The sequence below is a fragment of the Fulmarus glacialis genome, unplaced genomic scaffold (genome assembly GCF_000690835.1).
Source record: "Fulmarus glacialis isolate BGI_N327 unplaced genomic scaffold, ASM69083v1 scaffold4062, whole genome shotgun sequence".
NCBI lineage: Eukaryota > Metazoa > Chordata > Aves > Procellariiformes > Procellariidae > Fulmarus > Fulmarus glacialis.
Genome location: NW_009199611.1, coordinates 86,772 through 103,750, shown reverse-complemented (window position 1 = coordinate 103,750; position 16,979 = coordinate 86,772). Strand labels below are relative to the sequence as shown.

Below are 16,979 nucleotides of genomic sequence, written 5' to 3'. Positions count from 1 at the left end.
GCTGCAGTGATGTTATAGCCAGATGTGGCCCCACGTACATAAAATTTCATATTTCTGTTGTTCTTTGCATGAAAGGGCCCCTCGTACTGACTGGGAGAGGAGGGGTGCATCTCCTCTGCCTCCTCTCCTGGCTTGCAGACTTCAGAAGTGGCTGGTTTGAGACAATTCACTTTCTCAGCGTACAGAGGAAAGGAGAAGTCATTGAAAAAGGAGTAGAGAAGTTTCTCCTTGGGCATGGCTACCGGAGCAAGTTATCCTGAGATCAGGTAGGGCTTGAATTTACAGTGTGCCCGGCACCGCAGGGTAACTGCTTGCCTGAGCACTCTTATCCCATGATGGATGTGAGATAGTCCAGTGCGAGTAGTGCAGGCAAAGAGTATTCACACAGGCAGTTAACGCAAAGCAGCTGAAACGCTGTAAATCTGCCCCCCGCTCCGGCTTTATGTTACAGTAATTTATGGTGTAGTCGTGCCTTAAGACGGGAATAATGAGAAAGCGGAGCTGTTCCAAAGCAACCAGACTGGGGCTTGGAAGGAGGCAGCAGAAAAGTGCTTCCCTCTGTCCAGTGGGTGATCAAAAGAGAAGGAGAGGGCTCCTCCAGTTGTACCACGAGCAGGAGGCAGCATGCCAAGCTCAGGGCATCGGGAGAAGACAATTTCATCCCTCCTCATGACCTAGGAGTGTTTTGAAGGATCCTAAGGAACAAGTGCAGTGCGTTCTGGCGTGTGAGATGAAGCAACGCAAGAAGGGAATGGTTTGGAAAAGACTCTTGGCTTTCTCTACCTCAGCTTTAAAACCGCGGGCTCTGACGTGCATGCCGAGGGATTCTTTTAGTCCGGGACCACAGTTTGTAAGCACCGACTGACCATGCTTGGAACAAATCACCAGGAATTTCCTCTGTAATGAGGGAAAGCTTTAGCGCTCATTAAGAACATGCTGTGTGCTGAGCAGATCAGCACTTTGTGCCCACGGCTACCTGTTAGGCTAAAGTGATGGAGTACCCATTTAGCAGAGGACCCTGTGGCATCTATTGAGACCTTACTCTGAAGCTCTTGTAGTTATTGACAGCTGTGTTTAATAATCCCTTACCTGTTTCTGACAATGTCGAGATACACTCACAGAAAACAAAAGTGCGAGAGAACTGAATTCTCAGGATCTTGGTGTACAGAGACCTTGACTTTTAGGTGGCTGATTTAAATCCAAAACAGATTGTACTAGCTGAAACTTGTTACCATCTGGTTCTTTGCCTTAAGTGAAAAGAGTTTTGTGGTCTCATTCTGGTCCTCAAAAATGTCACCATCGCTAAATTAGCGTTTGTAACAGCAGTGAGACATTCCTTAGTCCCTTAAGGTCTGGGGATCTGTGCCAGGAAGCATGTCTGTGTGCCATCTGTGGCATGTTTAGAGGCAATCCCCAAGCCCCTCTTTTATTATCTTGGATCCTTTCTGTGGGAGCCGGAATCCTGTTATAACCATGATGTTTATTCAATACTTCCCTCCCATCATTTGTAGCCCAATTTAGATTTTAGATGCTTTTAATAAAGTGACGTTTATTAACGGATTGGAATGGAAGGAGGAATGTAATTTAATCATAACCTGGCCCGTTCGTGCCCTGTGATAAGTCAGGTGCCCTGGGATGTAGCGAGTGTTACGGTAGCTGTTCGCTCCTTGTGCTGGAGGCAGCTGCCTTCTGTGTTTTGTTGCCTGCGAACTACGCGTTACACTCGTCTTTCCCCCAAATGCGTCTCTTCCCCGTTATCTGAGCCCATGTACGCTTTGCTATGTGTAAAATCAGAGAATTTTACACGGCCCCTGGAGCGCGAGGGGCTCCCTAATTTCATCACCTCATTTGTGCAAACACCCTGTCTGTCACTTTCTGTGTTAGGAGAGCATCTTTGTGGACACCTTGGTCAGAGTCAGTTCTCTAAGCTTTGCAGGGAACTCTTCACCCCGAGAGCTTTTCCGTACAGGAACCTCCTTGTTTTATGTAAGGTGCCATTATAGCAGATTTCATGCCGATTAAAAACACACAGAATCCTGTAACTTGTAGTGCAGGTACAATTGTCAGTCGGGATGTTAATTAGCAATCGTCTTTGCAGCCACAATGACGTGGACACAGAATGAAAGATTAAACTCTCCTTGCGTAAGTGAAGAAATCGGGGCTGGACTGGCCGAGGGAGAAGTTTGCGTGTGTGTGCTGCCCCTCTTCTACCTCCCAACACAGGATTTCAGTTTCTTGGGTCTTCTGTCCGTACCAGATAATGAATTTGACCTCTCGTACTTCTCACTTCTTTTCTTGTGCGTGCTTCTGTACATCCGGGTCGGGCTTCTTCGCAACACATAATGCAGCTCGCTAATTCTGAGCTTACAGGAATATATGACTGCAGGTGGAGATTTGAAAATGCGAGTTATTTAATAGCTGATAAATCCAGGAGAAACGTAATCTTCTTTTGGCCTTTGTGTTAAAGAGCTGCTGGAAGTGCAGCTGAACTCTCTGTTTTGTAATAGGATTAGTAGGTTTTTGATTGGGTTAACAATGCTGGGCATATTTGCTCATATAACGTATTTCATTACTTTTGATTCATTGCTGTGCTTTTTACCTCATTAGTTTAAATCTGGGCAAATCTGTGCTCGAAACGTAAAGCACGTCTGTGTCTCAGCACCTGCTGTCGGTGCCTTTTGGGCTTCGGGGTGCTTTTGTGTAGGGTTGCTCAGCTTCATGGGTATCTTCTAATTTGGGGAGAGCAGCTGGGTGCAAGAGCTGCAGGAAGGGAGATCTGGGATAGTGGGAAAGGCATAATGCAGCTTCAAATGCCGATTAACGCTATGAAGTTCAATAATCATTTAACCTTGGAAACAGTTAACTTTCAAAAGGCGCGACATGGGGGGGGATGAATGAATTGGTTTTAATATCTGTGCACTTAGGAAGGTCTAGAAACAGCCTTAATTTTTTTTTCTAGCAATGAAAGGAAAGAAAGAAAAACCTGTTACAATTTTATCAAGTACATGTGCAAAGGAAAGATTGCAGCACAAATGCTGAGTCTAGTTAGGACTAGATCTGCGTGCCGACCCACCCCCTCACTGCTGCTAGTACATTTTGCAGTGGATTACTGCTTTGAGAGGTGTGTTTCATACTTCTCCGTGTGGTCTTGTGTGCCCAGTGGGGGAAGATAATGTGCTTTTTCTACTGCTGCTTGAGCTTTTTCTTTCAGGAGTAACCCTAGCCTGGCTCGGAGTCTTCCCTGGCCCATCCACCCTGGTGTAAACTGAGTAATTTTGAATAAGAAAGCTCGCTCAGCAGGTGTCTTGGCCACATGCATCCTGGATGCATGATCTAGCGGAAGAGTTTTCTTTTGGCCTGTGATACTATTGTGAATCAAAAGCGGTTTTAAAATTGCCAGTAACTTTTCGGGGAGGGTGTTGAAATAGCATTTTTAATAGAAAATCAAACTCTTCTGTAGCTGTTTTAAAATCCTACAGATCCCTTTCTTCAGGACTTTCTGTGCATGTTTTCTGTTCTCACAGTCACGTGGACTGTGCTTTATTTTGATGCTTTTCAGACTTTACCACTTGTTGAACCACATCTTTGTTCATAATATAAGAAGACAAAATAATGCGAGGCAACTTGCCATTTTCTTATGTTTAATAATTTCTATTCTGGTATTCCTTCTGTAACAATACCTTCTGTTCCATGCAATTTAATAGATGTTTTCTTGCATGCTCCAGAAAATACATTGTTTTTAAACAAATACAATGTGTTGCAGAAGGCAGTATGTCCCAATAAACACCAAAGTCAGCACAAAAGTCAGAGCTTTACACGGTCTGCATTTTGTAAACATAGAGGGCCTAAAATATCCCTGATAAAACTGGGGAGAAGGAGCCCTTAAATTACTGGAGTCCACCATTAGCTGTTGTGTCAGACGGGGGAACTGAGGAATAACCTCCGGAGCCACTTACAACTTCAGTAGGGAGGACCTACCCAAGGGGGGTGAAGGTTCGAAATCAATACACAGCGTGGTTCTCCTGCAAGCTGAAGTCTTGATGTGCTGCTTTCCACTCACGACAAAGAGCACAAAAGGATTTGATGGTTACGGAGCAGTAATTCCATTTTGGGCTCCTTGTAGCCTGGAAGGGCTGTGCCCGTGTTCTCCATAGACCCCTCCTTATGGTGCTGTTAGAAACCAGTAATTTATTTAGTTGCTTTAAATTGTCTGAATTTGCACAAAGTTTATACACAGTGGTATTTCTGGGCTTCAGTGTAATGCAGTAAAACTTGAACATTTTATCTGATTGCTGCCATAGACTTATAAAACGATTAAGGCTGGAAGGGACCTCTGGAGATCATCTAGTCCAAGTGCCTGCTCAAAGCAGGGTCAGCTAGAGCGGGTTACTCTGGACCATGTCCGCTTGGGTTTTGAGTATCTCCCAAGGATGGAAACATCATTAGAGACAGACAGAAGATGACAAATTTTTGGAGCTTTTTGTTGGGTCTTGGGGGAGGAAAGTGGGAGGAAAGCTGCAAACTTGCTGATGCTGTTTTGACGTGAGCGTGGAGTAGGGGTCTCAGCTGACTGCAGGTTGTGTTCCTTAGCACAAGTATTCATCCTCACAGTTCATTTTCTGGTTAAATTGGGACAAAATTTTATAGGACAAGTGGAAGGCACTTTGTAAACTCAAGGGTCTCTCTGCTGAGATTCACAGGTCTGCTTCCAACAATGGATGTTGGAATTTCTCCCCCCACACACGCAGGCACGCACGTACGCTCTATATTTTTGAGTACCTTTATTACGGAAAATACCGATTCACTTAATTATGTAATGATCATTACCAGACCACCCCCAGGCTGCGAGCCATGTGCTGCAGTCAAGGCAGGGACTGTCATTTCAGTCTCTAAGAAGCCAAGTAAATCCATACTATATTTACAGATGTTATGAAATTATAATCTACTGTGGCATTATCCTTGCCCTCATGCCTTTGTTAACAACAGTTTTGAACCTAGGAAGATTCCGTGTTGATGGATTTAAAAAACAAGTGTCTTTGGGAGGAGGACAGCCAATATCAGGGCATCTGTCCACCCCAATGTCTCAAAATTATACATGTTTAAATATTTCACTCTGCATCTTCAGCTGAGCACATCATTGCGGTCTGAAATTTGGCACGAGCGTATCAGCTTGAGCGCCTTATCTTTTTTTTTTTTTTTTTTTTAAAGCAGAAAGATTATTCTTTCCTCCCAAAAACTGTGTGTTATTTTTACCTTTGCGTGAAGTATCATGTTAAGGGACAGTTGCATTCAGCAGTATAGCTGCTGATAAAATAATTGCAATTATTATGTTAAAAACTTCGGGGTAAGCCTGAACTTTGGGGAGATAGTGCGTCAAACAGGGACACTTTGTCTTGCTTTTCCTTTTCACCCTCCTCCTTCGTAACATCCCTACAGGAATAGTAACCACAGTGTCTTAAGCAGGAAGGAAAGGAGTGCGTATCTTGTGTCTATATTGTCCTTTGCACAAACCGTCTTTGTCCAGAGAAGAGGAAACCACGTTTCCTTCACCGCCTTCCCTCGGTGGGAATCTGATTATTTATGTTAAAGTAAGAAAAATGCCCGTAGTTCTGCGGTTGTTACTTGGGACTCTGTTTCCCTGTTCAGCTTGCTGCCTTTGCTCGCTCGAATGCGTGACGCTAAATCATACGAAGCCATAAAAAAGATTGTTAAAAATTTAGCAGGGCAGGTAATGACACAGATGATATACCCCGAGACAAACTGCTGCAGAGGAATAGAGATAACAATGGTTGAGCCATATTTGCGAAAGAAGTAATTCCTCCTGGGTCAGGATAGTTTTATCCTTTTAAAGGCCGAGTTTAATATTTACCAACATGGGGAATTCTCCTGAAGGCTGGGCTTATTGGAAAAGGCGGGGGTGGAAACCGATGTGCTTGCGAGGAGGAGGACAAGTGAGGATGCAGACTGCTGCAAGCAATGCAGGCTCTTCTCTGCTCAGTCTTCTCGTCTGCAGTTTGGAGAATCCCTAAAATCCACACCACCTTTATAGGATGAGACACCTGGAGCTAACCGAGTATCTGGCATTTTCAGGAAATGGCTTTTGAAAAACACCCTACATATCTAAATAAACACACCAAACAGTCACCGTTCCTGTTTACTCTTTGCTTCCATGCAAATCCAAACCTTGACGCTTCCTAGTAAATCTGACGTGCAAAGAGTTTGTACTGGTGTCCCAGCCCCTTTTAGCCCCTTCATGAGGAGCAGGGTATTTGCACTGTAATTGTGTTAAATTCTGTTTTAAAGTGGAAACCTTTAATCTGCATAACCTCTTCAGTGTCACAGAAGAGCTCTGTTACTTGCATCATTGATTTTAATGGGGCTTTGAATATTCCAAGTAATATATACCAATATATGCAGAAAACCAGAGTGTTTTCAAGTTACTGATGCATCTTACAGGGTAGCAGCACTGGCTTATAGAGAGTCAGCAGAGTAGAACTGTCATGTATTTTTATTTTACAGAGATGCTATGATGAGGACAAGCTGATTTCAGTGATGCCAGATAATTTGCAAATGAGCTGCTTAAAAAATCTGAAATTCTTGATGCGATGTATACCAAAAAACCTGCATATTTGAACATGTAGCTGAGAATGACATTTAAGCAGAATAATCTGATAGTGTGTTTGATGATATGCAGTTGAAGTATCGTTGTAAATAACAAAAACCAAACTACAGGCATTTAGAGGGGAATTGTCCTTATTTATTGGTTTAATCGTTGTGCTATTTTTAAAGCTGTAAAGCTGCGATAGTTCACAGGAGTAGTGTGAGAATATGCTTTTATGCATTATTTGAGAGGGTACTGTGTAGAAAAGCCTGAACTGAATAAACTTAATAATTCAGGCTTCCCCATCATCGTTTGTAATATTTGCAGATGAGCTGGTTCTATATATTACAGATAGACATTACCTTACAGATACTACAGATTTTTTCCTACCATACTCAAATTATTCACATTATACAAGTCATTGCAGACAGCAGCTTTGAAGTCTGCTGTGACCCTGTTCTGCTGACTGCGGGGCACACCAGGAAAAAAAAAGATAGATTTGAATCATCTAGTTACCAAAATAGTAATAAAAATCAACTATGTTCAAAAGAAATCCTGGAGCTGAGTAACATCGTGTTTGTGTTCAGATGCAGGAACTAACCTGAGACGGTTGCAGCACAGGTTTCCAGGTATTGTAGTGACGTTGGTAGAGGTCCAAGGGAATGTTTTTTGATGTCTCGAGCGTGGTTCACTCCTGCAGGATTTCTGTGAGCTGTTCTGGCACTTATTTCTCCTTCTCTGCAGGACTTTTATTGCTTGTATGTGCAGCCGTTGGGAGGGCTACTGAAGTGATGTAGGCATTATGTTTTTGTTGTGCATTTGTCACACAAGATCTGTGTGACAAAACACGACAAGGTGGGTGTTTCTAGCTCAATAACGTAACCCGGGGCAAAACTGAGACTGGAGGGGCAGAGAGACACTGAGGTCTCATGTGGCTGTTTTGGCTTCTCATCGAGTTGATTTGTGAGTGCAGGTGGATTAAAAGATCTAATTCTTTGCTATCTGAACTCTTCCCACAGGTTGCTAACTCCAAGGTGAGGTAGCTGAATCCTGGGCATCTCCAGAAATGCTGCTGTTGAGAGCTCAGTAACTTAGTTAAAAAGTATTTTATTTTGCCAAGATACTAATTTTAGGTCAAAAGCTGCTTCACCTCCAGTTCAGTCACGTCTGCTGCAGGTGCTGCAGCCCCTGGGAGGACAGCAAGGGAGACAGCAAGAGCAGGAACCTCTTCATCCCTTTCACTTGATGCTACCAGTGTTCATAAGTCAGCACCCAGAAAAAATGGAAAAATGAGCCTTTTTTTTGCCGTGTGTCTTGTAGGCTGTAGTTGTAGGAGATTCTGGGCTGTTCTCGAATGCTTGGGCTGTAGATGTTATCTCTTCCTTGCAATAATATCGCTTTTCTTATCAGATTAAAAAAAAATCTTGCTGTAATTTGGAAGTTTTAAACACTTTCACAGTCACTTGAAGCCAGCACTGCCGCAGAAAGAGCACGGGAACGGGAGCAAACCGCTTGGGTTTGGGGGAAGACAGGACAGCTGCTTCTACCGACACCGTGAGTTCGTGCTGATACATACCTTTTGTAAAACTGAGGCTGCTCAGAAACCAAAGCTTGAGGAAAAATAAAGGTTCTGGCTTTGTAGGAGGGGCAGTCTGAAGAACTGCTGTTCTGGTGTGCGCTTGCCTGCGGGTGAGTTTATTAGGTAGAAATGAAGATACAGGTTTTAAATGATAATCCTCTTACTTTTTAAGAGCTGAATGCTGAGAGATTTCCGCTTATTGGGTACTGCACGGTTGCAGTCGTTTAGGTAGTACAGTGATTCGATTTCAGGCTGTGGGAGGGCAGAGCAAACCCAACTCAACAAACAAACGATGATTCAGAATTAAAAGCCGTATCCTTGCTGGCACCATCCTTCCACACTTGTGAACCAAGTGATGGTTTATGCTGCTGCAGGGGATTTCTTCACCTGCATCCGAAGCCAAACTCCTGCCGTCCAGGCCAGTGACCCAGGGGAAAACTTTCTAAGAGGCTCTAAGAGCAACCTCAAGGGCTGGTGCATCAACACAGCCTGTCCCACGTTCCCTGTTGTGGTTTTCCTTGAGGAAAATAATTCAGCAGCTGGAAGGAAAACTGAGTCCGGTTGCTAAAAGCGGGGATAAAAAGGAAACACCCATGCAGTGATCTTTCCGATAACTCTTGTAGTGCTCTCTCCTGTACGTTGCTCCAGGGGCAACTGCATTTTGTGTCAGGTAGCTTGTATAAATAAGAATTTAGGGACAGTATAAAGTACACAGAGTGTTATTCTAAGTGCCCACCTGGTGTGGCTTTAATCAATATTTAGCATTTAACTGGGTCAGTGAATGTCTTGGTAAAAGACCACTGTCGTGCAAAAATGCGTTTACATCCAGAGAAATGTGTGTGGTTTTGTTTGGGAGTTCTTTGGGGGCAGAGATGGATCTTGCAACAGTTTTATCTGATTTCCATCCAATGCACGTTTTTGATATTGTACGTCAGAATATAAAACGGTTAAAAATCTGTTCGAAAGCCTATGCGGTGACACTTTCAGTAAGCTTTTAGCTGGGTACTCCCTGTTCGTGGGTGTAGTGATCTGAGTGCTCAAATGAGATATAAACCACTACAGCAAGGTATCTTTTTTTTTTTTTTTTATGTGTGAGAATCGCATTGCTTTCTGTTGTGGCCACGCAGGAAAAAACGACCTTTGCGGTTGCTCCGGGATAGCCGAGGGCTGCCTTTGGCCCCAGCACGCTTCGTATTGTTATAAAATGTTTTGCTTACGCTGTCATGTTCCTCCAAAAGAGATTAAAGCTTTTTGCTGGCGTTCAGCAGAGTTTCAGCTCACCCCAGACAGGAGCGCGGTCGCTGCGTTGGTGTTACTGGGAAGTAACTGGAGGTCCGAAGGTTTTCTCGCCCAAGGTCACAGCGATAGCGATGGTAATAGAGCGGCAAGCTCCTGAGTCACGGTCATGTGTTGGAACTACAAGACCATTTCTCCTCCTCGTATGTAACTTCAGTAAATATAGACCCAGCCAAACTTCTTCCCTAAGTCAAGAGAGGATTCAAGAAACGGTGACAGGGCTTAACCCCTTCCCACGCCAAACCCAACCACGCTGCCAGAGGCAGAAAGCTCAGCAAGCGACACCTTTCTGCCTGGGGATTTAAGAGTTTTGTTCCAAAAAAAAATTTCCACCGGCTGCGGGAGGCAGAGAGCTGCGTGACTCAGCTTTTTCTGAACCTGATGTGTGTACTTTGCCTGTTTATTCCCAGTACAGTCAGTACCGAGGGAGTCATGTTACGCAGCAGGCTTAGTGTTTATTAACCAGCTTGGGAACTGATCTAAGAATAACTTTTTTTCATTTGTTTTGTTGGTAGTGATTATTTTATTTCTTTTGCTTAGCGCAGTCAGCAGCCCAAGGTGGAAACTGCACAGAAAACGGATAGAAAGGGTTTTCCCCGGCAAGTTGTGGGAATACATAAACACACAACTATTATCGCCTTCCCCCCATGAATAGCCACATCTGAAATATAAAATTGCTAAAATGAAAGCTTTAAGGGAAGCACATTGCTCTGCCTCGAAAGTGGAGCAGCTCAGCAGCCGTCCGTTGTGTTCCAGCTTGGGGTGCTGCAATTATTTGAACTTCAGGGATTTCGATGCCAGCGTTTAGATGCTTCTGAACCAAAATTTTTATACAGAGCGATATTTGCTTCCCTGCCTTCCCCTCCCTGGTAGTTTATTTAGGGGATTTTTGGAGCATTTCCTCGCTGATCTCTTCATTTGCTCACCTCATCCTCAGCATTTCGGCCACGGTGCATAAAAGCCACATATTTCCAGCATGACTGCATGTGATTGTATTACTTTGTGTACGTGTTTAGATGCTTGGCACAGAAAAATGTCCTTTTGACAGATGAATAGATGCAATACTTTTAATCAGCTGACTTGTCTGAAAAGCAGTGGAGTGCTGTGATTTATTCTGTCGGATGTTTTGATTTAGGCTACCATGTACTTATGTGTGAACTTAGTAACTGCAGAAATTTATAATGCACTTTTTTCCCCTCTCTTTTTCCCCCCCCCCATTATGGTTTTAACACAAATACCAGTTAAGGCACACCTCCATCTGGTTTGAAGCATGCCGAGCAGAAGCATTTGTTGTTGTGTAATAGTTGTGAAACATGTTTATTTAGGTGATGTTTGTTGTCTTCAGTGGGATTTGTATTGCACTCATTCCTCAAGGCTGCAGTTGTGAACCTAGCACCCAGAGAGGTCGTCTGGGTTAGAAACAGCACTGGCTGTCCAAAATTACCTTGTTGTGATGACAGCTTAATAGCAGAAACCCTTCAGTGGCTCCTATTTAAGCCTTCATATGCTTTTTTCTTTATTTATAACTTAATGCTATACTTATTCTGATAGGGTTTAAATACTAAAGCAAATTTAACACTAGATTGTGTCGTCTTGCATTTGCCTCTCAGCCCTACTAGTGTCAGAAATGACATCTGTTATCAATGACGTGGCTGTCTTTGGCACTGTATTTAAAAATGCCTGCTTTACGGTCTTTCTGCTAAAACTCATAGTTTTTTAGGCTTAGTGATAGCTGCACTTCCTGTCTTTTAAATTTCCTTTTGCTTGGGTGATTAAAAGAAAACTTGGGCTGTTTTGGAGGTGGGTAAGGGCTTTGGGGGTAGCATGGAAGTTATATCTGACTTAGGCTTTGTTCTGTTGCGTGCAAGTTAAGCCTGAAAAAAACACATCTCATGAGCCTGAAGAAGGGGGAGAATAGCAGATATTTTCCTCCCTTTTTGCTGAGATGCTATGGGAGCAGCAATTGAAAGCGTCTGGGGTAAGGTCTCTTCTCTTGAGCTGCAAAGCTGGAGGCACAAGGAGCTGGTGGTCAACTGGTCCACTTACATGCGAGTGTTCATAATATTTCCCGACACAGTAACCCTCCCTGCGTTCTCGCTGCTGTCTGGTAGGATCATGAAGAGCAGCATCAGGAGCCTTTGCAAGGTGCGTGGACTGACACAGAAAGCCGCTGTGAGAGGAGACGCCTTAATCTCCTGTTGGGCAGAGATCCCAGATGCAGAGAGTCAGCAGCAAGATACTACAAATGCAGGACAACTTCTCTAAGGTTGTGGATAAAAAGATACCAGAGTTTTCCCCGTGTCTCGTTAGTGCTCGATTATTCTACGCCGTGCTGTGATCGCTCATTGCTGTGGTGTCATTACTGCTGCGAGATATGGTACATACTGTTTATTATACAGCATTGACACGAACAGCTCAAGCAGAATCACACTTGTCAAATAAAAGGGGAAAATATTTGATGCTGCATCTGACATCTCAAAAAAATAGAAGACTTCTTGCAAATTAGTTGTTAACATGAATTAGAGGTTTTGCCAGTAGTAAGACGGGAGGGAAGCGCTGGCTAGAGAGGATTAGACCAAATGAGCTCCTGGAGAGGAGGGGCAGCGGAAAACCTGCCCTGCTTACCTGCCAGAGGTTGCTGCTTCCGTAGCAGGAGCTGATAAAAACATTTAATTGCTCTTGAACCAGACTCTTTTCTACCGTATTGATATAAACTACTGCAGAACAACATTCTTCAGCTAAATATTCTACCGAGTGTGCTTTGGTGTCCGTAATTACAGCAAAGATCTAGTGATGATATACAAGTACATTTTTATCATCTCTTTGACCCAAAGAGCAATGTGAAAATCAAGTAGCAAATAACAGAACGTCCTGCCTCGTTAGCTTGTGTAGTAGGAGCACTGTCCTTAAGTGTCTGTGTATTCGTGTTTAAGTTTTGCTCTTTGATGATCAGTTTGAGTGTGGTCCCCAAGCAGCATCAGGAGGTATTGCAGCAGTAGGTGTTTGGGATGGGACTATTTTTGGGCTATGCTCAGACCCCTCCTCCCCTGCCACCATGTTCTGAGGTTTTTTTGTTTTGGTTTGGTTTTTTTCTGAGACTGGAAAATTCTTTGGTTGGATTGCCTCCAAACTATATTTTCATTTACCTTGTATTTTGATCAGCAGGAGATTAAGCGGGGATTTTATGTCTAGGGATGAAAAAGAGGAAAAAAGAGTAACACAAGAGACCCCAGCTGTCTCCTAGACACTCTGCAAGGCACAGGACACTGGTCGGTGTGTGCTGGGGCACTCGGTGGTAGATGTCTTTCAGCGATCATATGTAGTAGGTGCTTTTCCAAAACAAGACATAGTCTTGCTCCAAAACCATCCTACATTTGCTCATACTGAAAGGCCTGAAGAGGCTGAGCTGCAGTAAGGTCTGTGACTCTGCTGTAGGAGGCAGCCTGGGAGGTGAGAAGTAAATACATGCCTTACCCAATGGTATACTAATATGCCCACTTTATTTTGTAAGAAAAACTCTTAGTAAATTGCTTTCTTTTTCTTAAAAGTATACATCCTTCATCTTGTAAGGACTGGTTGACTCTCCTTTGAAAGCCAGAACATGCCTGATTATACTTTGCGTAGTTTGCTAATGCAGACTTGGAAGTTTTGCAAGCTTCGGGACTGAGTTTCTTTCTAGAAACAGCATGTTTTGTGTTGTTTCTACACCATTCCTTGAGCTATTTGCCTGAAACAGGGCTTCAGGCTTTGTGCTGAATCACCTCCCTTGATAGCTAAAGGTTTATAAGTTTCTTTTTTCTTTAATACAAACAGGTTTGGCCTACCGACTATAACTTAGTTTTATTGTTTAAAAACTTAATTATTCAAATCAAATATAGCACAGTTCAAATCAGAGATACTCTGAAATGTGCCTGAGGGCTGGTGCAGTGAAACCTATTCTCCCAATACCACATTATGGACTGAAACGGTTCCCTTTATTCCTTAGACCTGCTCTTGAATTTTAATGCAAAGGCCATGAAATTCAAAGATGAGAAGGGATTCTTCAGCAAGGCTTGCAGTGTGAATATATCCTAATTCTGCGTACAGAAAGATATTGCAATGTTTTTAAGCATATCCTCTCCCATAATCTGTAAAGTGAGCCCAAAGACCTTCTCCCAGAGGAGACCCAAGACTTGATGAGCTCCTTTGTTCATCCAGTACATATGGTGGTACATAGCCAGGAGGTTAGTATAGGGACTGTGGTTACCATCAGTAGTGCCAGCATCCAGAGCTGGCACCACAAGGGATAGACAGTGAAGGGGGAAGAGCTGAGGAGCTGGAGAAGTGGCTTGCGATGGAGTCGTGCAGGAGCTACAGGGCAGCACGTAGAGTTTGGGCTAATTCCTCTTGAAAGTGAAGGGTGTTGCAGGCTAGTGGCTGGTTTTTATGCCATTACAATAATAAACTATGTTAAAAAAAAAAAAAAAGTTATAATTTTTTCATTCAAAGAAAAAAAAAAGGAAAAAGGTGCTCTGAAACATTATTTCTAAAGGTCTCGTTAAAATGCGTAATCGGCATAACTCTACAGCTCCAGTTTATTGTTACTTTGGGCAAATAACATGGGGACAGCATCTGGTGGTATAAATTGTTATAGCCTATTGAAATCAGTGGAGCTATGAAAAATTTACACAACCCGTGGTCTGCCTTACATCTGTAACGATTTCGGGCCATTTCATTGTGTTGCAAACGCTTTAAAGCAGCAGCGGCTTGTATTAAATGCATTCGAGCTTGTTTCTTGTCGTTTGTCTGATTTTGGAGGATTTATCGGCAATACCTACAGTTCCAGCTTTCCTTGGAAACAGGTTCAGAGGAGGCTTTTGGAAAGTACGTGGCTGGGGGTTCGGACAACACAGGGTTTCAGTGACACGGTGTTGCGTTGACGTGTCTCTTCGCTATGTTTTCCGCCGCGTCACTCGGGGAGCTTAGGGTAGTGTTGATAAATTGGTTGGGTCCTTGACGGGAGAAGGCTTTCTCCATCGCAATCACCTGTGTCGTCTTTATCTCAATGTTAATCAGCAGTCCATCTGATAACGTGCCCAGTTCTTATCTTTTGGGATGAATCACTTGATACACTCATTTTTTATTTACTTTTCTTGTTCCCTGGCAGGCTCCTTACCCCTCAGGACAGAATGCAGCTCCAACCACGTTGGTGTACCCTCAAGCCCCTCAAACAATGAACACCCAGCCTCAGACCCGCTCACCGGTAAGGGAGCCCATGTTTACGTTATCTTATGTTCTTTCTTCCTCGTTTGTGTGTTTCTCTGTGTGTATGTTGGTGTCTATAGCACTTGGCCGGTTCTCTGGAAAGCGTGTTTTACTGAACTGGAAGCATGTTCCAAATGGCAAATCTTGATTGAATTTTTCAGACGCTGTCCTAGTAGGACAATTTTCCTTGTAAAGTGGCTTATCAGAAAAGAAGCAATGGAGGGATTCTCATCTACATTCAAATAACACGATTTATTTTTAGCATAGTTGCTTTCAGGTTCACTTCATTTTAGAGTTTAGATTCATTACCAGAATCTTTCTCTTTTCTTTTTTTTTTTTTTTTTTTTTTTTTTCTTTAAGGAAGTATTTTGTAAAAGTGATAGACCAAAGATGAGTAAACGAAAGCGATTCTCTGCAGCAGCACTCAGTCTCCAGTGGCCTCTGAGCATTACTTCCAAATCAGTGCCACTGGATCAGTTCTAACCATTTACTGCCTAGCACCCTGTAGGTGCTCACACATTTAACGTAGAGCTTCTGTGTACCCAGATCTTTTTGTGGTAAGCCCCTTTTTCATCCAACGTTAGGTTTGATTGTCCTCCGTAATCTTTTTTTTTTTTTTTGTGTGTGTGTGTGTGTATTGTAATACTGCTCTGCTATTGTAGGACTTTGGTTCCCCGAACCAGGCTCATTTTGGGGAATTTCTGCTCGTAGCGCAGTTCCACACGGTGCTGGGAGACCCTCCTAGGGCATCAGATGCTTAGCCCAGCTTCTGGAGGCACGGTAGCTTACTATCACGATGTCTCAAGCCTCAGTTAGCCAAGGGAGCAGCAATCCCTGCGCCTGTTGCAAATCCACATCTGCGTCGTAACGCTTTCAGGTTACCTATAAAACCACTGCACCGTTCCCAGCACTTCTCTTTTTAGAGTAAGATGAACGCTGCTGAAGCGTGGCAACTGAAAGCCTCGAGACAGAAGTCTTCTGTTTGTCCACATAACAGGTGTATATATATATATATACACGTATATACAGGGCAGGCTTTCCCCCCGATGCGCACCGATGCGCTTGCCCCGTTTCTGGAGCTTTTGCCTCCAGGGCATTCGCAGGAGAGTTAGTTCTGAGGCCCGTTAACCTCTGTGTTGATGAAGGAGCCAATTAACGCCAGTTTTGATGAAGTTTCTGTGATGTGGACAGCTGCGAATTTGTAACTGGATCCCCCCCCACCTCCTTAGTCCCCCGTTCTGATCAGTAACGTGGGATGCTGATGGTAAAAAAACTCTTTTCTCAGTAAGTATAATCATCTTCTTTATCTTTAATTGTTGAAAAGCACAAATAAGTTTATATGGTTAGAACTGGAGCAAAAACCTGACTGAAGAGCTGCATCTCTAAACCAGTTTTTTTGACAGCCCAGCAGAACAGTGCCAATACATTGCACAGACAACTGGAAGAGGAGGAAGGTTTTGGAACAGAGTCCGGTTTACAGGTCCCTGGCTGGAAGAGGCTGGATAAAATACTGCATTGTAAGCAATATAACAAACTGTACTCCTTCTTGCAGGCAATTGTGCCGATGGCACTGTTTTTATTTCTTCCTTTCTTTTTTTTTTTTTTTTTTTTTTTACCACATCTTTTTTGTTGGCTGATCTACAGAAATGCACTGATTTTGCTTCTTTGCTAAAAGCATGAGCTACCGTGGCAGTTTCTGCCAGGTTAAGTGGCGACGCAAGGTCCAAAGTTGAATTGCAGTTGGGAGGGTCTGACCTGGTGTAGGACAGAGACCAGGGCGACTTTGGGTTTGCCGCTCAATGTCTTCAGGAAATTTGGCTGGAAAATGTGTCAAATTGTAGGGTTTTGGCCCCGTTATTGAGGAAGTATCGAGGAAGAATTTGTCTGCAGTTGTCAGCCATTTTTCTTCTTTTTTTTTTTTTTTTTTTTTAAGAACTCTCCTGTATGCAGTTTTTGCCATCTGCTCTGCTAGTGACCATTTCCACCCCCATTACTAAAAGCTGCACCCATAACATCTCATTCCACCTCCCCACCCCAAAACAAATGCAAGACTAGCCCGGTCCTGAACTACTCTTGCATTTTGTTCTGGGCATGTTTTACTTTTTTTATTATTATTATTTTTTAATTTATTTTTTAACCGTTTTTTTTGGTGGTGAGGGGAGGGTGAAGAGGGGATGAAGAAGGTGGTGGGATGTCTTTGCCATCCCTAGGCTTCCGTAGCACAGTCCCGTCCGTCACGCAGCCGGGGCGGCTGGGGGG

The 16,979-nt window shown here is 43.4% G+C and overlaps 1 protein-coding gene across 1 annotated transcript in view; it reads left to right on the top strand.

Moving 5' to 3' along the window:
• The first annotated feature begins 14,688 nt into the window (after window positions 1-14,688).
• Window positions 14,689-16,979, top strand: part of EIF4G3 (eukaryotic translation initiation factor 4 gamma, 3) — a 78,847-nt gene continuing 76,556 nt past the window's right edge. The window contains exons 1-2 of the mRNA XM_009573303.1: window positions 14,689-14,718; window positions 16,124-16,237. Coding sequence (XP_009571598.1) covers window positions 14,689-14,718; window positions 16,124-16,237 — 144 coding nt within the window. The remainder of the gene's footprint in view (window positions 14,719-16,123; window positions 16,238-16,979) is intronic.